We start from the raw sequence: 16,705 nt of genomic DNA, 5'->3' as shown, positions 1-16,705 counted from the left end.
CGGAAACGGAATGCACACAGTCATTTCCACAAAAAAAAGCGGAACGGCCATGGAAAAAATACGTTCATGTGCATTGGCGCTTTCTTTCAGCTTTTTTCCAGGCGGGTGATTCCAGACATCTATTGTATTACATGTTGCGCCTTCTCACATTTTATTGCTTTTTCTTCATATAAATATTTGTGGCATCGCATTCACAGTAATCACTAGCTGCTTTCTGAGATTTCTGGGCGTTTAGAAGCTCATTCTATCACACACACACATATTCATTTCTGGCAGATAATTATATCAGGTCGCTGAATGTGTACAAGGTTCTGACCCGTGCGTCTTCCGTGTAACCTGAGGAGCATTCCCTCGTGATGACGTCACCGACTCTCGGTAATATCCTGTATAATGGAGTTAGCGCCCTCTAGCGGCAGTTTCATAGCTATCACGGTGCCGCACGAGGGAGCCCCGCCCCTATTATAAATCACCCAATAACAAGGGTCGAAGGCAGTGATTGACAGGATGTCACCTGACGTCTGCACTAGAGGTCGAGTTGTATGTTTCAGCGGCCATATTGTCAGAGACTTTGGTTGGTTACTGCGAGAGCTGTGCTGCTGCAGGAGAGCCAGGAGGCTGAAGGAGGAGCAGCAGCCTCTAGTGCCAGGAATGCTCAGATTTGAGTTAGGCGCCGAGATTGAAAGCTGAGGAGCGCAGGTAACGGAGGCAGGTGCGGCCGGAGGGGTCAGGGTGGGTCTGTACGGTACCGACCGGCTGGGTTTCTCTGGGTCTGTGGAAACAGCCTCGACTATGGGTGTGAAGGTCCTAGCACAGTACGACCTCTGATCTACCCGTCTGTACGGCGCAGTACGACCTCTCACCTGTCTGTACGGCGCAGTACGACCTCTCACCTGTCTGTACGGCGCAGTACGCCCTCATCTGTCTGTACGGCGCAGTGCGACCTCTCATCTGTCTGTACGGCGCAGTGCGACCACTCATCTGTCTGTACGGCGCAGTGCGACCACTCATCTGTCTGTACGGCGCAGTGCGACCACTCACCTGTCTGTACGGCGCAGTACGCCCTCTCATCTGTCTGTACGGCGCAGTACGCCCTCTCATCTGTCTGTACGGCGCAGTACGACCTCTCATCTGTCTGTACGGCGCAGTACGCCCTCTCATCTGTCTGTACGGCGCAGTACGCCCTCTCATCTGTCTGTACGGCGCAGTACGCCCTCTCATCTGTCTGTACGGCGCAGTCTGACCTCTGGTCTACCCGTCTGTACCGCCCAGTACGACCGCTGATCCACCCGTCTGTACGGCGCAGTACGACCGCTGATCCACCCGTCTGTACGGCGCAGTGCGACCGCTGATCCACCCGTCTGTACGGCGCAGTGCGACCGCTGATCCACCCGTCTGTACGGCGCAGTGCAACCGCTGATCCACCCGTCTGTACCGCGCAGTGCAACCGCTGATCCACCCGTCTGTACCGCCCAGTACGACCGCTGATCTACCCGTCTGTGCGGCCCAGTAGCACTGTGGTTTTTCTCCCACAGGTCTCTCGCGTGTGACGTGCTTCGGTCCAGATCCTTGTGACTGCGGAGGATGGAGATGAAGCGGCAGCCCCTCAAGCGTCTGTGTGAGTTTTCCCCTCAGGGGTGGATACAGCGGAGCGCGCCGTCCGATGTGATTCCTTGTGAATTTTGCTTTCTTTCAGGTTCAGACTTCACCAACGAGTCACCGAGGAAGAGACGCTACACTGCAGCAGAGGATGGAGCTGAGAACAGAGTCCCCGGGGCCCAGGAAGAGCCCTCCAATGGGACGTGGCCTTCTCTGCTGCGCTGCACTGAGCGAGAGGTGAAGCCAGACACCCCGGCCATCGCATCAGTGAGGTCCCGCATTCAGAGGTTTCAAGAGAGGAGGAGAAGAGGTACGAGGCACACGGACGTCATCTGTATTATTGTGCGGATCTGTTTTTTTGCAGACCGCAAAATACATACGGTCGTGTGCATGAGCCCTAACCCTTATCTTACCTCCTGAGTCCTCTGTGCTGCTTTGGGCAGTCTTGGTTTGCACCTCTCAGCTCTTGGTTCTCTTCTTACAGCAGATGGCGCTCATGATATGAAAGTCGACTCTTTGCCCTGGACGGAAAGTGAAGTGGTAAATGCCCTCTTTTTGTGCCCGCTGTGGTCTTCCATTTACTTGGTGTGGAGAAGCTCCCTGCTGGCTGGTCGCCGGCCGGCGCGAGCTCCCTGCTGGCTGGTCGCCGGCCGGCGCGAGCTCCCTAAGTTTAGTAAACTCTTTATGCACCTATGATAAAAAATATAACTATAACTGTCCTGCAAACAAATGAGCGAGCTCCATAGACCAGCACCCAAAATGTCACTTTGCTGACGCCCTTATCCTACAAAGAGAGGTTATGGTAGCGAGACATCTTACCCTGATGTCTTCAATGGAGCTGAGCTCTCTGTTCCAAAACGTAGTGTTTTCTATTCTCCTAGCCCCACTTAAGGTCAGTACACCTGTACACTTACCTCACACTGCAGAAATGGGGCCAGGTATAGACATCACTAAGCAGTTACATGAAGTTAAAGGAGAAGAACCAGTTACACTTCGGCTGATGCCATGTCTCCTAGGCAGTGGTGTACTAATCGGTATGGCTGCTCTGTTGTGTATGATGAACCCAGCTCTCTCCTCACAGGTTGTCTCGGGGCTGATGGACGCTGTGTCTGAAGAGGAAGTGGAGCAACTGGCAGGTAGCGGGCAGCTCTGAGGTGCTGTGCATGCAGTGGAGCTGCAGTGACGTCACACTTTGTGCTGTTCTTGTAGGATGCAGGGATGAGGGGACCGTGGAGAAGGCTGGAGGTAAATGGGGACTGGAAGAACATCTGCCGATGGCTCATAGCACCTTGGCCACTCAACGCCCTCTACACTCAGACGAGGAGCCTGCAAGTACAGAAACGGCCAGCCGCCTCCGCAAGGTCAGTTCTGTGGGCTGCATGTCACGTTTTCCAGGAGCCACTGACGTCCCTCACACAGCTTTTCTGCTTCCTCCAGGAGCGTCAGGAAGAGCTGGCAATGGTGTGTGCAGTGCTGGACCGCAGCAACCCATGGAGAGCGGCCTCAATGAGGCAGCCACAGAAGAGGGCCCTGATGCCGACCACGCAGGTAATGGAGGGTGTCACAGAGTGGGGATGTCAGGTGCTGAGGTGTTTTTTTGCACTGGTGGAGTTTGGTCACTTGTGGTGAAATGCAGCTGATTTCATGGACCTGAACCCTCCCTCACTGGTCTCCAGGACCTCAGCGGAGGGAGAAGGCGACGCCGGGTGAGAACCGGACGTGGGCGTGTGAAAATGGGCCCCATTTTGGATTCAGACTCAAGTGTAAGTGACAACCGCCCCATTAAAGAGCAGCTGCATTGTGGCCAAATCCATGGAGACCTCTGCAGTCAGCACCCTGTCTTCTGCTCACCTACCGTCCTTGTGTCTTCCATGCAGGGATCAGAGAGCGTGGAGTACTCTCTAGAAGGCAGCGATGGATCCCTCGATATATCAGATGATCGATGCGTTTCTTCTCTTGAAGTTCGGCTCAGAAGATCCTGTGATTCTGGTGAGGCTCCTTCTACAATTATTAGATGCCATTTACCATTTGTCCCCTATAGACCTCCCAGTCTGCTGCAAAGAAATAGAAACTGATGATTACTGGCCAGATGGAGGCCAAGATGACTGTCGTGGTCTATGGAGCCGTTTAATGCCGGTGCCGGGAGAGCTTCCCTGGTGCCAGAGCCTAATGTGCAGCGCAGGAGATGCCGGCATGGGGATGGTAACTCATTTCTGTCTATTCCAGATTGTCTTGCCCCAGAGGAACCGCCGTCTTCCTTATGTGACGCAGCAGACGGGAGCTCTCCAGAAGGTACTGTGACGTAGTGCTGGGGGCACTGTGGGTGGTATACCTCGCCGAGCTGCTCTGCTGCATGTGGCCAGACAGGTGGAAGAAGCGGCCCTTAGTAATAGTGGTAGCAGTGACACCTGGCAGCAGCTCCTCAATGATCAAGACTCCTTGCTCGGTGTCTAGTACTGGCCTTAGTTTCCTTTTTAGCCATTCCTAGGACACGTAGCTTTTCATTTGCTTACTCGTGTTCCACATTGAGCAGCCCCCGGACATCATGGTTTCTCCTCGTTGTCTCCTGTCACACCATGAATTGTGACATCTCGACTTCATAACACAGAAATAAAATGGCCCCTTTTTCACCATTGGAGCATAATCTCTTACCCAGGGTAGTGCCCATAATGGCCTGTCCTTGTAGAAATAGGTAGGAGGTTCATGGGATGCAGCTCTCTGGGGTTATTTCCCATATACTCCAGCCATGTCTTCTGACAGCAGTGATTCCAGATGGAGATGAGAGGAGGATAACCCTGAACAGCTCGGAGCTGATCGATAGAATATTTGAGGGTGTGCTGGATGTGAGCGAGGCCGCTGAAGAGCCTGACGTGGACCTTCCTCCGGTGTCTATTCTGTCTCCTCTTACCAAGTCCCTAGATATTCAGGCTGCTATCAGCCCCCTGGTGAGTCCTGCTCTGGGCAAAGTCTCTTTCCTCCAGGCTCCTCCACGTTTCTTATTCTCTACTGTTCCTGCAGAGTTCTGTTGTGTCCAGTTTGCCAGAACTGCACGAAGAGCCCCCAGAAACCCCAAAGACCTCAATCATCGAGGAGACCCATCTTCCCTACAGGTATGTTGGATGATGATGATGTTATTGTGGCTCGTGAGTCCTTTGTCAGAAGAGTCCCTGGACTCATGCCCTGTATGACATGAGGGATATCGCCTGCTCTCATTGCAGCATTGACACTTATCGGACTCTGCAGAGGAATGTCCTAGAGGAGCCCACTTCCCAGAGGCGTTTGGCTATCAAGAACCACCTACCCAAGAGGCAGACCGAGGAGCGCGTGCCAATGGATGCGAAGGAGAAAATCAAGGTGTGAGACGTCCTAATGGCTGCTGTGATCTCTAGGGACCTGTTGGAGCCTGATGAATGTGTTCTTGTCTGACAGCTCCTGAGTAAAGAGGTGACCTCACTCCAACGCATTATTGAGCAGTCCTGCTGTGCGCTCAGCTACTGCGTGGACGCTGAACATGGGAAGGGAACGCGGCAGGAGGCGGAGGCCGAGCGTTTGCTTCTGTTGTCCTGTGAGTGAGTCCTTCGGGTGTGTTATGTGCAGTAAGTGGATAAAGAGTAATGGCGGTCTCTTCCTGGTTAGGTGAGAAGAAGGCCGCGCTGCTGACAGAGTTGGAACGACTTCGAGGAGGAAGATCAGAGGAGCCACTGTCCAGTCCTGGTGGTGAGCTGAGACCTTGTCGTGGCTCGGTCACCTTATCTGAAATCCGTCTGCCCCTGAAAGTGGACTATGTGTGCTCCACCATCCTGGAAACAGGTACTGCTAAGGCTAGCTTCACACCATTTGTTTTCATCCCATGAAAGGGTACTCTAAAGGATTGGGCAAGATATGTACCGCACAGATGGATATACAGTTTACATTGCTGGGGTTGATGGACCATAGTTTGTAACAAGATGCAGAATCTGTAGTCTCTCCTCTTCCTCAGGGCCTGCCGGGCATTACTTCGTTATACTGATCCGTTACGGAGCCTATGATGTGGTGGCTACACCTCTAGCCAGTGCTTCCGATGCTCAAACAGGGGACACCATAATATTCCCTACAACGGTGACGCTGTAAGTGCTAATCTGCTGGGGTCCCTGAAGAGTTGGACCCTGGGCCACATCACATAATAACTTTTTATCTCCACAGGAAGGATGCCTCCGCAGACTTCAGAATCGAGATAGAGGTCTACAGCCTGGTGAGTAGATGCAGCACATGTAAACTTCTCATCCCCTGGACAGACTACTGCAGACGGGTCTGCTGGAGGCTAAAGCCTCTCTAGACTACAAACCGCCCTGCAGGGTCTGCACCTGCCGAATATATGGAAGTGCAGCTGCAGGATCAGACTACGCAGGGTTTAATCGTAGTCCATGGAGAGGCACCATTCTGCATGGGAGCTGCAGCCGCATAACCATTGGAGACTATCTTAAAATAGATTTGTTTTAGATCCACAGGAGCAATAGCACGAAACATGAGAAAGGGGTCAGATGGTCTTTAAAACGTTTCCTGCCGAGAGCGGCTGGAACATAATGGCTGCAGGTTTTACTGACCGTTTTTAAAGCCCAGACTCTTGGACGCCTTTACATGATCACTTTGAAGCAATAATCACCGATGTAGACACCTTAATCCTTGTCCAGAATTACGATTACAGCGCCGACGATTCTACAGTCGGCAGAAATGCGTCTGTCTGCCTGACAAACGATCTGTTACACAATACTCTGCACATCCGAGGGTTGGCGAATAACAAATCGTTTGTCGCTCATCAAATCAATTATCTACTTCTGTAAAATGGCAGGGATCGGAGTGAGAAGGTTCTTGGTTATGTTCGTGCTGAAGGAGAGGTGCAGGTACTAGGTGGGGGGGGGGGGGGGGTGCATCAGTGATCTGTGCCCCCCATCCCCCATTGGATGGTTAGGCGAGGATATGTGCTTGTTAGTATAGACCAGGGATCAGCAACCATAGGCACTACAACTACTGGGAAACTACAACTCCCAGCATGCTCAGCTGTTCTCACAACCCCCAAGAAGTGAATGGAGCATTCTGGGAGTGCCAAATTTTACTCGCATCTGAAATGTCCATAACCCCCTGCTGTGAAAGACTGAGATGGGCCAGTGACGGCCGATCCTGTGCTGCTCTGTATAGGGGGATGTTGGCTTTGGGCTGCCTTGCTTCTGCACAGTCATTGTAAATGTCTTCCAGGCACAAGTCGGAACTGCCCTGATCCTGGATAAGAGGAAGTCGCTGAAGCCCAAGGTACTGTGACCTGATAAACCATCACCAGTTGGTGACATGAATTGACAGTCTTGTTCCCATTTGGATCTAGTCCCACCACTGCGGCTCCTTGTAGTGACCAAGTGCCGTAGATGTATGGCGTGGGATTAAAGCCCTACGCTCCTGATGATATCAATTTGTGTCAACTTGCACGTTTAAAGAAAATGAAACTATAGATTACATAAAAAGATTTTTCTTAAAATGAAACAAAAAAGAAAAAAAAATCTCTACAAAGCCCTTAACAGAGAGCCCTATGTGTCATGTAGAAAGCATTGCACTAATTGTTCTGATAGTCCAGCAAATAAAAGTTGTCAGGGCCCTTTAACCACTGTAGCGGGAGTGGGCAAGGTGCCAACTAACCGCTCTGACTGTGGGCTAGTTCTAAGGGTGCTATCCTGATAATCCCCTTGTTTTCACCCTTTAACCCCTAAACGTGGATCTGGCCTTCGCTGCAGGGGACCCACCAGGCCACCACCTCTAGAAATAGTCCCGATGTAGTTGACAGCTGACCTACAGAGATCAGAGACACAGATGTGAAGTGCCAAGGGGTCAGGCAATATTCATAACAGTCAGAAGGCAGCAAAGGGTCAGTACGGTAGACGGGCTAATGGCAGGCAGCAGAGTCGGTAAACAGGTAGAAGTTCGGTACACGGGCAGACAATCAGAAAAACGCAACTTCACTGGTTAAACTAGGATCTGAAACTCGGGCAAGAGTGAGACGGCAGCTTAGCATTTATAGCAGAAGCCGATTAACAATTGGAGGCCGTTGTGGAACTGCACATATTTATTATATGCACTTGTATAGCGGTGACATATTCTGCAGCGCTTTACAGACATTAGAATCACGCTGTTCCCAATGGGGCTCACAATCTAAGGTCCCTATCAGTCTGTCTTTGGAGTCTGGGAGGAACCGGAGAACCCAGAGGAAACCCATACAGACACTGGGAGAACATACAAACTCTTTAATGTCATTCACCAGTCAGTAAGTGCATGGTTCGTGCAGTGGTCCCCCATATACTGGTTCTCCACACAGTAATAACAGTCAGAGCTCGCCCTCATGCAGGCTCACCATCCTCCCCCAAAGCTGTCAGCATCTTGCTCCCCATCATCCCCGTATGCTCCCTAGCAATCAGATGCATGCTCACCATCCTCCCCCCCCCCCCCCCCACCCCCCAAAATAGTCGAAAGCATGCTCCCCATCTCCCACCAGCAGGCTTGCCCACCTCTCCCACACCTTTGCTCCCCATAGTCCCACCATCCTCCCTCCACCCCAAAATAGTCACCATGCTCATTAGCTTTATCCCCATGCTCACCAGCGTCCGTACACGTCAGGAGAGGGGACGGCTCCTCTAAGTATCAGAAGAAGCAGGGTGATGTGGGGCACTGCACGCAGTAACCCTATTCATTGGTGACAAAACATTTTGGGGGAGATTTATCAAAACGAGTGCAAAGGAAAACAGACTTAGTTGCCCATAGCAACCAATCAGATTGATCCATTCATTTTCCAAGAGCTATGAAATATTAAAAGTGGAATCTGATTGGTTGCTTTGGCAGCTTCGCCAGTTCCCTTTTGCACCAGCTTTGATAAATCTCCCCCCTTTGTCTTTATAGCCGCAGCGCAGCGTCGGGGGTTTTGCTTTAGGTAGGTCAATGCTGTGGGGGGCAAGTGTACGGTTTTATTTTAGCACAAGGACTGCAAATGAGACAATTGTCAGCGGAGACTCCACCGCGGTCTAATATCGGGGTGACGGCTCTGTGTGCCAATGAGACCGCTGCTCTTCAGGCCGTTTACTGTTCTAGGAATACATAGTAAAAGCGTGAAACGCACGATGAACAGTTCAGAAAAACCGCATCATCTAAAGGAAGGATTTCTATAATCCAGTTCCTCCAGAGCAGACTGTTCGCACAGCGCCGCCCTTGTGAGGATGAGCATTTCTCCGGTATAGGCTGCAGTCACATCGTACGTGGCTGTCGTTAGTTCTCGTGTTCAGCGTCCCGTCCTCCATGTAATATGTACGTCTGATGTGACGTATATCCTGACTACAGCGCCGCTCAGGAATCCTGTATTCCTCCTCCTCCTCCTCCTCCTCCTCCTCCTCCTCCTCCTCCTCCTCCTCCTCCTCCTCTGGACCTGGGTTATAGAAATCCTTTCTTTCGATTATGTGATTTTTCGGAATTGTTCGTGTGTTTGACGCCTTTTACTATGTGTTTCTGGAAGCGGTCTCATCGACACACGGCGCCGTCACCTGATATCGGACTAAGTCTCCGCTGATGATGACGCCATCATACTGTTAGCGCTGTACATTCTCTAGAAGTCCTGATCGCTGCTCCTTCTTCTCAGATCACACCCAAGAAGCTCCTGTCCTCCCGAGTAAGTGCCGCCACGTTCTGTCTGTTGATTTCCTGCGGTTATGAGGTAGGTTCTCACTTCTCTTGTCTCTTCTGTGCAGAAATCCTCTTTGAACTCTCCAGGTAAGTGTGCGTGCTGCTCCCCTAAATGAATCCTCCTCATTCTTCTAGTCATCTTCCTGAACCCCCCACATGGGTTTTCTTTATGTGCTGGTAGTTTGTAATCCTAACGCAAAGAAGCGCCCCCCAATGATTCACTCTCCACCTGCAGCCTATAGTCCTGCACCGAGGAGCGCCCCCCAGTGATTCACTCTCCACCTGCAGCCTATAGTCCTGCACCGAGGAGCGCCCCCCAATGATTCACTCTCCACCTGCAGCCTATAGTCCTGCACCGAGGAGCGCCCCCCAATGATTCACTCTCCACCTGCAGCCTATAGTCCTGCACTGAGGAGCGCCCCCCAGTGATTCGCTCTCCACCTGCAGCCTATAGTCCTGCACCGAGGAGCGACCCCCAATGATTCACTCTCCACCTGCAGCCTATAGTCCTGCACTGAGGAGCGCCCCCCAGTGATTCACTCTCCACCTGCAGCCTATAGTCTTGCACTGAGGAGCGCCCCCCAGTGATTCACTCTCCACCAGCAGCCTATAGTCCTTCACTGAGGAGCGCCCCCCAATGATTCGCTCTCCACCTGCAGCCTATAGTCCTGCACTGAGGAGCGCCCCCCAGTGATTCGCTCTCCACCTGCAGCCTATAGTCCTGCACTGAGGAGCGCCCCCCAGTGATTCACTCTCCACCTGCAGCCTATAGTCCTGCACTGAGGAGCGCCCCCCAGTGATTCGCTCTCCACCTGCAGCCTATAGTCCTGCACTGAGGAGCGCCCCCCAGTGATTCGCTCTCCACCTGCAGCCTATAGTCCTGCACTGAGGAGCGCCCCCCAGTGATTCACTCTCCACCTGCAGCCTATAGTCTTGCACTGAGGAGCGCCCCCCAATGATTCGCTCTCCACCTGCAGCCTATAGTCCTGCACTGAGGAGCGCCCCCCAATGATTCGCTCTCCACCTGCAGCCTATAGTCCTGCACTGAGGAGCGCCCCCCAATGATTCGCTCTCCACCTGCAGCCTATAGTCCTGCACTGAGGAGCGCCCCCCAATGATTCGCTCTCCACCTGCAGCCTATAGTCCTGCACTGAGGAGCGCCCCCCAATGATTCGCTCTCCACCTGCAGCCTATAGTCCTGCACTGAGGAGCGCCCCCCAATGATTCGCTCTCCACCTGCAGCCTATAGTCCTGCACTGAGGAGCGCCCCCCAATGATTCGCTCTCCACCTGCAGCCTATAGTCCTGCACTGAGGAGCGCCCCCCAGTGATTGTCTTTTCTCACTGCAGCCTATAGTCCTGCAGTCAATACTCCTCTGCGGTCCAGTAATTTTCTGCTGGTTGGATCTCTGAACCTCACACTGGATTCTCTGGGAAGGCTCAAGTTTCCCCTGGAAAAGGTAAGACTAATGATGTACTGCCAGCCCCTCTGACACTATGTGCCGTCACCAACATCTGTCAGAAGAGTGCTGCTGTGATGTACCCAGGCCACTCAGCCCGAGCTGCACCTTGGGGACCTGACTTGCGAGTGGACATTGCTGTCCTGTATTGTATTCCCCACATTGCAATCATTTTCAAGACTCTCTTTTTGTAAATTTGAATGTCCTCCTCTTCATGTACTATTTGTATTGTCTCCTCCACTTCTCTGGTCAGTGACTGCCCCCCGCACTGTATGTGTCCGGTGTACCCCTGTTATATGATCGTCCTGTCCCCCCTCTTCTCTGGTCATTGACTGCTCTCGCACCATGTATGTGTACAGTGTACCCCTGTTATATGATCCTCCTCTTCTCTGGTCAGTGACTGCCCCCCCGCAATGTATGTGTACGGTGTACCCCTGTTATATGATCCTCCTCTTCTCTGGTCAGTGACTGCCCCCCCGCAATGTATGTGTACGGTGTACCCCTGTTATATGATCCTCCTCTTCTCTGGTCAGTGACTGCTCCCCGCACTGTATGTGCAAGGTGTACCCCTGTTATCTGATCGTCCTGTCCCCCCTCTTCTCTGGTCATTGACTGCTCTCGCACCATGTATGTACGGTGTACCCCTGTTATATGATCCTCCTCTTCTGTGATCAGTGACTGCTCCCCGCAATGTATGTGTACGGTGTACCCTTGTTATATGATCCTCCTCTTCCTGTGTGTGTCCGATGTACGGTGTACCCCTGTTATATGATCGGCCTGTCCCCCTCTTCTCTGGTCAGTGACTGCCCCCCGCACTGTATGTGTACGGTGTACCCCTGTTATGATCCTCCTCTTCTGTGATTAGTGACTGCTCTCGCACCATGTATGTACGGTGTACCCCTGTTATATGATCCTCCTCTTCTGTGATCAGTGACTGCCCCCCGCACTGTGTGTCCGATGTACGGTGTACCCCTGTTATATGATCGGCCTGTCCCCCTCTTTTGTGATCAGTGACTGCCCCCCGCACTGTGTGTGTCCGATGTACGGTGTACCCGCTTTTTTATGTTCGGCCTGTCCCCTCCCGCTCCTCTCACGTTTCCCCCACTGTCTGTCTCCTTTTAGATGAAATTGGAAGGGAAGGTCGGTCGTCTGCTTGGGAATCATTTCCAGGATAAGGTGGTTATAGCTTCCTCGTAATTGTAGCGGGTAGAGTCCCTTCCCCTGGTGCGTGGCTGTCTGGTGGCTTCTGGTGCAGGACAATCTGTGGTTTTATTGTGAGCTGTGACACGTGGCCACTGTCCTGTCCTACAATTTAAGCTTCATCCTCGTAGATAGTAGTTTTCGATCTTTTTTTTTGTGCAGTATACTTTTATTTATTTTTTATCAGTTGGGCACCAATTTCAAGATCTCTGCTTGCTGCCGATGAATGGAACCATTAGACGTTATCCTGATCATGTGTTACAGCAGGATGATTGCTACAGTGTATCAGTGCAGACTGCCCCCTCTCATGACAAGTCTCCTCAATTCCCCTTTTGATAACCATTCTGGAACATCTATTCTTATGTATGTAGTGTTGTTCCTCTATTATTCCTGCTAGAAGTTTGAGTGAAGGTATTTCTGGGTGTTGTTTCTGTCCCTGCACAGTCTGATGGTGTCTAATCGATGCCTCCATATTGTACAAGGACCCCCTGCACACAATGGTGACCCCCTGATTGCCAGGTCATAACCTTCTACCAGGAACGGCTCGGCACAGTCACAAGGATAGATATATCAGAACGGTTATTACATGGAGAATGGAGGTAGTTGTCGGCATGGCAGGAGAGGTGGCAGGACGTCTTTAATCCAATAGCAAAGACCCATATACGCCGGTAAGTCGTCCCTCATGGAGTCTTCATGAGCTGCATTCTACGTGGTGAATGCCGGAATCTACGCTAGAATTACGTTTTTTTTTTTGGGGGGGAGGGGTTTATCTTGCCCCTCAATAAAAAGCTATCAAAAATTTGTAAGTACCCCAAAATGTCCCGCGTACCCCAGGATGTGCCAATGAAAACATCAGCTTGAGCTGCAAAAAACAAGGCTCACGTCTGGAAAAATACTGGTGATGGTCTTGGAATGCGATAATGGAAAAAAATGGCGCAAAAGTAGTTCTGTGAAGGTAGCAGTACCGACCTGTGAATGAAGGTGAAGCCATTTATACCGCGCTCATCAGGCGAAATACAACACCGTGAACCAATAAGTCGTCCGCACAACAAAATGGTGCCTCTGAATGTACGCCTCAGCCTGCCTGGGAATTCTGAGCGCAGCAACAACCAAGAGGACGCCCGCTCATTACCCCTTCATGGGAGATGGCGTATGTATATGGCAGAAGGTAGGTTTTAAACAGGGCGCCACCTCAGGAGTGGAGTGGGCACCTTAGCCGCTGGCAGCGTCCATGATCTGAGATGAGTGGACTGCTCCCCTCTGAGATTGTGGGGGCCAAATCCCTGCATGTGGTGGTTTTACCATAGACTGCAGTGGAAAACTATTGCAGTCTGTGGTACAAGTGATATAGTCGTCGCATGTTGGTCTGCTAAGCGGGCTAAAATTCTGAGGAAAAGGTTTTAAAAACGCAAAAATCCAAAGGATAAAAAATTCTAATTGGCCGTAACAAGAAGAATCGCCATTTTGGTCTAAAAAAATTATAATAATATGTAATAACAAGTGATTACAAAGTCGGACGTACCACAAAGCAGTACAAGTGAAAGCTACGGCTCCCACCACAAACCTAAAGTTATCGAGGACGGAATATGGCCATGAAAATTTAATTTAATTTTTTCAAAATGGATGCGGAAAACTGATGGGTTTTCTCCTGAACATCATAAATGTGGTATCTCTGTAATCGTACTGACCCGGAGAGTGAAGGGAACAGGTCAGTTTTATCTCATAGGGAACAATGTAAAAACTAAACCCATAAAACTGCGGTTGAATTGTATTTCTTTCCAATTGCACTTTATTTAGAATTTTTTTCCAGCCTCCCAATATATTTTATGGAATATTAAATGGTGCCATTAGGAAATGCAGCTTGTCCTACAAATGAAATGGTCCTTGGAAGACGGGGAGGAAAAAGGAAAACTGCTGTAGTGTTGACAGGGTTAAGGGGTTAACTCTCTGGCCTCCAAGTTAATTGTTTTTACATGCACTGATCCACTGTAACAGATATTCAGCTGTGTGAGAAGAACCTACGGACAACAAGCAGAGGGGACGACAGTGGTGAGAATTGTCACGGTGGCAGAGGTCTGGTTACAGGATACTGGATGTGACTGAGTCCTGGGAAGAATTCCTCCATCTTGTAGCCTGTAGGTGTCTCCGCCATGGCGGTCACCTGTCATCTGGTCCACCACCACTTTCTTGCTTTTTATGTCATTGACATGGGGAAGAGATGACAAATTTTGTATAGTAGTTGTCGTCAATCTGAGAGCTGCAGGTGTAGGGTCATGGGTGATGTGCAGTCACCATCCCTCCATCTTGTTCACACCTCACAATAACTCCTGGCACTGACCTGCGTTTACTGACGCTGCGCTGGCCGATGTGCCACTACTAACCGCTGTGCTGCTGCCCTTCCTCTGCCTCATCCTCTTGTCTTCTCAGGTCCCATTTCTGTCTCCCTTGGAAGGAAACCTCTACCTGAAGGTGCAATGTCAGAGTCATTCCAGCGTCCAGCGCAGCGGATTCCTGGTATGTACTAACCGGGGGGTGGGGTCTTCCATGTTTTATCTTCTGATCCCACCACCTTCCGTTATCTCCTTCTAGACCATGTTTGAGGATGTCAGTGGACTGGGTGCTTGGCACAGACGTTGGTGCGTCCTATCTGGAAACACGCTCTCATTTTGGGCATATCCAGACCAAGAGAACTGTAAGGTGAGTCCTCGGCTGACACTGTGCTGGTGACCGATGTCCCTGCAATAGACTGACAGCATCTGTCATACAGGAACCTCTTGGGAGGACCAACCTCATCAACTGCACCAGTGCCAAGGTGGAGGCTGCCATGAGAGAGAGCTGTGCCCGGCCCAACACTCTGGAGCTCGTCACCATGCGACCACAGCGGGAGGACGACGTGGACAGCCTGGTGACACAGTGCCGCAACATGCTCTGCTTCACCAAGTGAGTGCACCAGCGGTCCAGCCCCCAGTAGGAATGTAGAACATAGATCAGAGTGTGACTGCCCATAGGAATAGTCTGAGGGTCCAGTCTGTAGAACCTAGATCTGGGGCTGGTCCAGGGTGGGAGGTAAGTACTGCAGTGACTGGAGATGTCCCCGATCCTTCTGGTTGAGATGGAATTTTGCGCATTGTGAAGGTTCCTCCCTATGGTTGGCGGGTGTTACATCCTCTGATATAAGGACCACATTCCGCCCACCAGGGAAGTGTCCGACCAATCACAGCCAGCCTTAGTTTTACGGCTTTCCAATGGACTTAGTCCACTGGACACACGCCACTGACATGGTCACGTGACTTACAGGTGCCATTAGTTCACACACTAATTTTGTGTATACGGTACTGCTAACATTGCTCCAACAATCATTGACACGCATCACTTCAATTACATTGGAATAGTTACCTGTCTGATAACTTATGGCTGGCAGGTAATAGACCTGCAGGTACCCTCTTGGCCATACCTCCTCAACCATCCTGCCTTCAGCATGCCCAGTCAGAAATATCATATCGTGCAGACAGTGGTTGATGAGGCTCCTTCTCTGTAGTCAGACTGCAATAGTCTATATGTCCAAATGCAGAAAGCAAGCCAAGCACTGACTGGGTGAAGCTCAGCCACCTGGTGCCAGGCTGGACATGGACTGCTTCTCCTGTCCACTCATGGGCCGGGCAGTGGTCTAGAAAGCAAGCCTAGCACTGACTGGGTGAAGCTGGCTGGTGCCAGGCAGGACACGGACTGGTTCTTCTCTCCACTCATGGGCCGGGCAGTGCTCAGTGCTGACTGGCTGAGGATCCGCTAACCAGCACTATGCTTCTGCATTCTGCACTGCTCCATAGCGGTATTGCAGAGTGCACAGCATCTTTTGGTAAGATCTGTGATTTTAAACACAACCACGATGATGCAGCCTCGGCCCACCCACTGGTCCATGTGGCGTCCACCCCGATTGTACTTCATTTACCATAGAAACATCTGACAAAAATATCCCAAACTCTGAAGCTGAAAACCAAGATTTGTGTCGGCCCCTTTTAATGTTAACGTATTGTCTGTGGCTGGCCGTGGAATGGGTCTTGGTGGCAGTTAACCTTTTAGTGGAGCTGAGCCCCATTTTCTGTTCCTCCAGGAGCTGGCTCTCTGCGGATACAAGGGAAGATCGGCAGCTGTGGATGGACTCCCTGAACCAAGTGCTTCTGGACCTCCGAACCTGGAAGACGAGTCCTGGGAAGGTGCCCTCAAGACGCCAAGCGCTGCCCGCTGTCGCCACTGCCCACTGAGCGGTCCTGCCGACTGCGGTCATTGTTTTATGCACATTTTATATAGCAGCACTACATTGTATGGTGAGGTGGAGGGGGTATGTATTCTTGTATACGTGTGTGTATATACAGTCTCTGTATGTCCTAGGCCGGACCCTGTGCTCTGCTGCCTGTACTCGTGGAGCTTTCGTTTTAATGTTCCTGTTGATTCTAATAAATAATATGGTATATTTGAGCGCTGGACTGATCCTTTGGCTGCAGGTTTGTAAGGGTTTAAGGTGATTATTTTATTACTTAGTCCTTTTTTATATGAAGGTAAATTTGTTAGAAGGCGCTCCGCTCGATGCAGTCTCCTCTGCTGAGCATCGGCTGACTCGGGGTTAATGGCGACAAGTAGGGATGAGCGGACTTGTGTTTTCAAGTTCTGCGTAGAGGGTTCGTGTTATCTAAGAATTCAGGGAATTCCATTAGACACAAGACTATAAGGTCATAGGTGAAGATTGATTCAATAAGCAAGTTT

General features: G+C 51.1%; 1 protein-coding gene across 5 annotated transcripts; it reads left to right on the top strand.

Annotated features, from left to right (window-relative positions):
- Window positions 1-603: 603 nt before the first annotated feature.
- Window positions 604-16,418, top strand: LOC122920559 (anillin-like). 5 transcript variants are annotated; one of them, XM_044270154.1, is made up of 26 exons: window positions 604-696; window positions 1,533-1,615; window positions 1,694-1,906; window positions 2,084-2,136; window positions 2,678-2,732; window positions 2,806-2,957; window positions 3,034-3,144; window positions 3,273-3,359; window positions 3,474-3,585; window positions 3,823-3,888; window positions 4,357-4,541; window positions 4,615-4,706; window positions 4,815-4,950; window positions 5,026-5,161; window positions 5,233-5,406; window positions 5,576-5,702; window positions 5,779-5,827; window positions 6,829-6,882; window positions 9,242-9,271; window positions 9,351-9,372; window positions 10,635-10,744; window positions 11,867-11,920; window positions 14,372-14,458; window positions 14,534-14,641; window positions 14,712-14,884; window positions 16,056-16,418. In XM_044270154.1, exons 2-26 carry the CDS (start codon window positions 1,582-1,584, stop codon window positions 16,204-16,206), a joined length of 2,571 nt encoding a protein of 856 aa, XP_044126089.1. In that variant the 5' UTR covers window positions 604-696; window positions 1,533-1,581; the 3' UTR covers window positions 16,207-16,418. The 5 variants fall into 5 exon arrangements, with proteins under 5 accessions (XP_044126089.1, XP_044126087.1, XP_044126090.1 ...); XM_044270152.1 differs by having other exon boundaries at window positions 2,081-2,136; XM_044270153.1 differs by having other exon boundaries at window positions 605-696; window positions 2,081-2,136; window positions 4,360-4,541.
- The last annotated feature ends 287 nt before the right edge of the window (window positions 16,419-16,705 follow it).

Source organism: Bufo gargarizans, chromosome 10 (assembly GCF_014858855.1).
Source record: "Bufo gargarizans isolate SCDJY-AF-19 chromosome 10, ASM1485885v1, whole genome shotgun sequence".
NCBI lineage: Eukaryota > Metazoa > Chordata > Amphibia > Anura > Bufonidae > Bufo > Bufo gargarizans.
Note: the sequence above shows the minus strand (reverse complement) of the source record. Positions and strands in the feature narration are given on the sequence as shown.

Coding starts and splice junctions, on each gene's coding strand:
- LOC122920559 (XM_044270152.1), top strand. CDS start 1,582: ATGGAGATGAAGCGGCAGCCCCTCAAGCGTCTGT. Junction 1,616..1,693: donor GCAGCCCCTCAAGCGTCTGT/GTGAGTTTTCCC, acceptor GCTTTCTTTCAG/GTTCAGACTTCACCAACGAG. Junction 10,745..11,866: donor TCAAGTTTCCCCTGGAAAAG/GTAAGACTAATG, acceptor GTCTCCTTTTAG/ATGAAATTGGAAGGGAAGGT.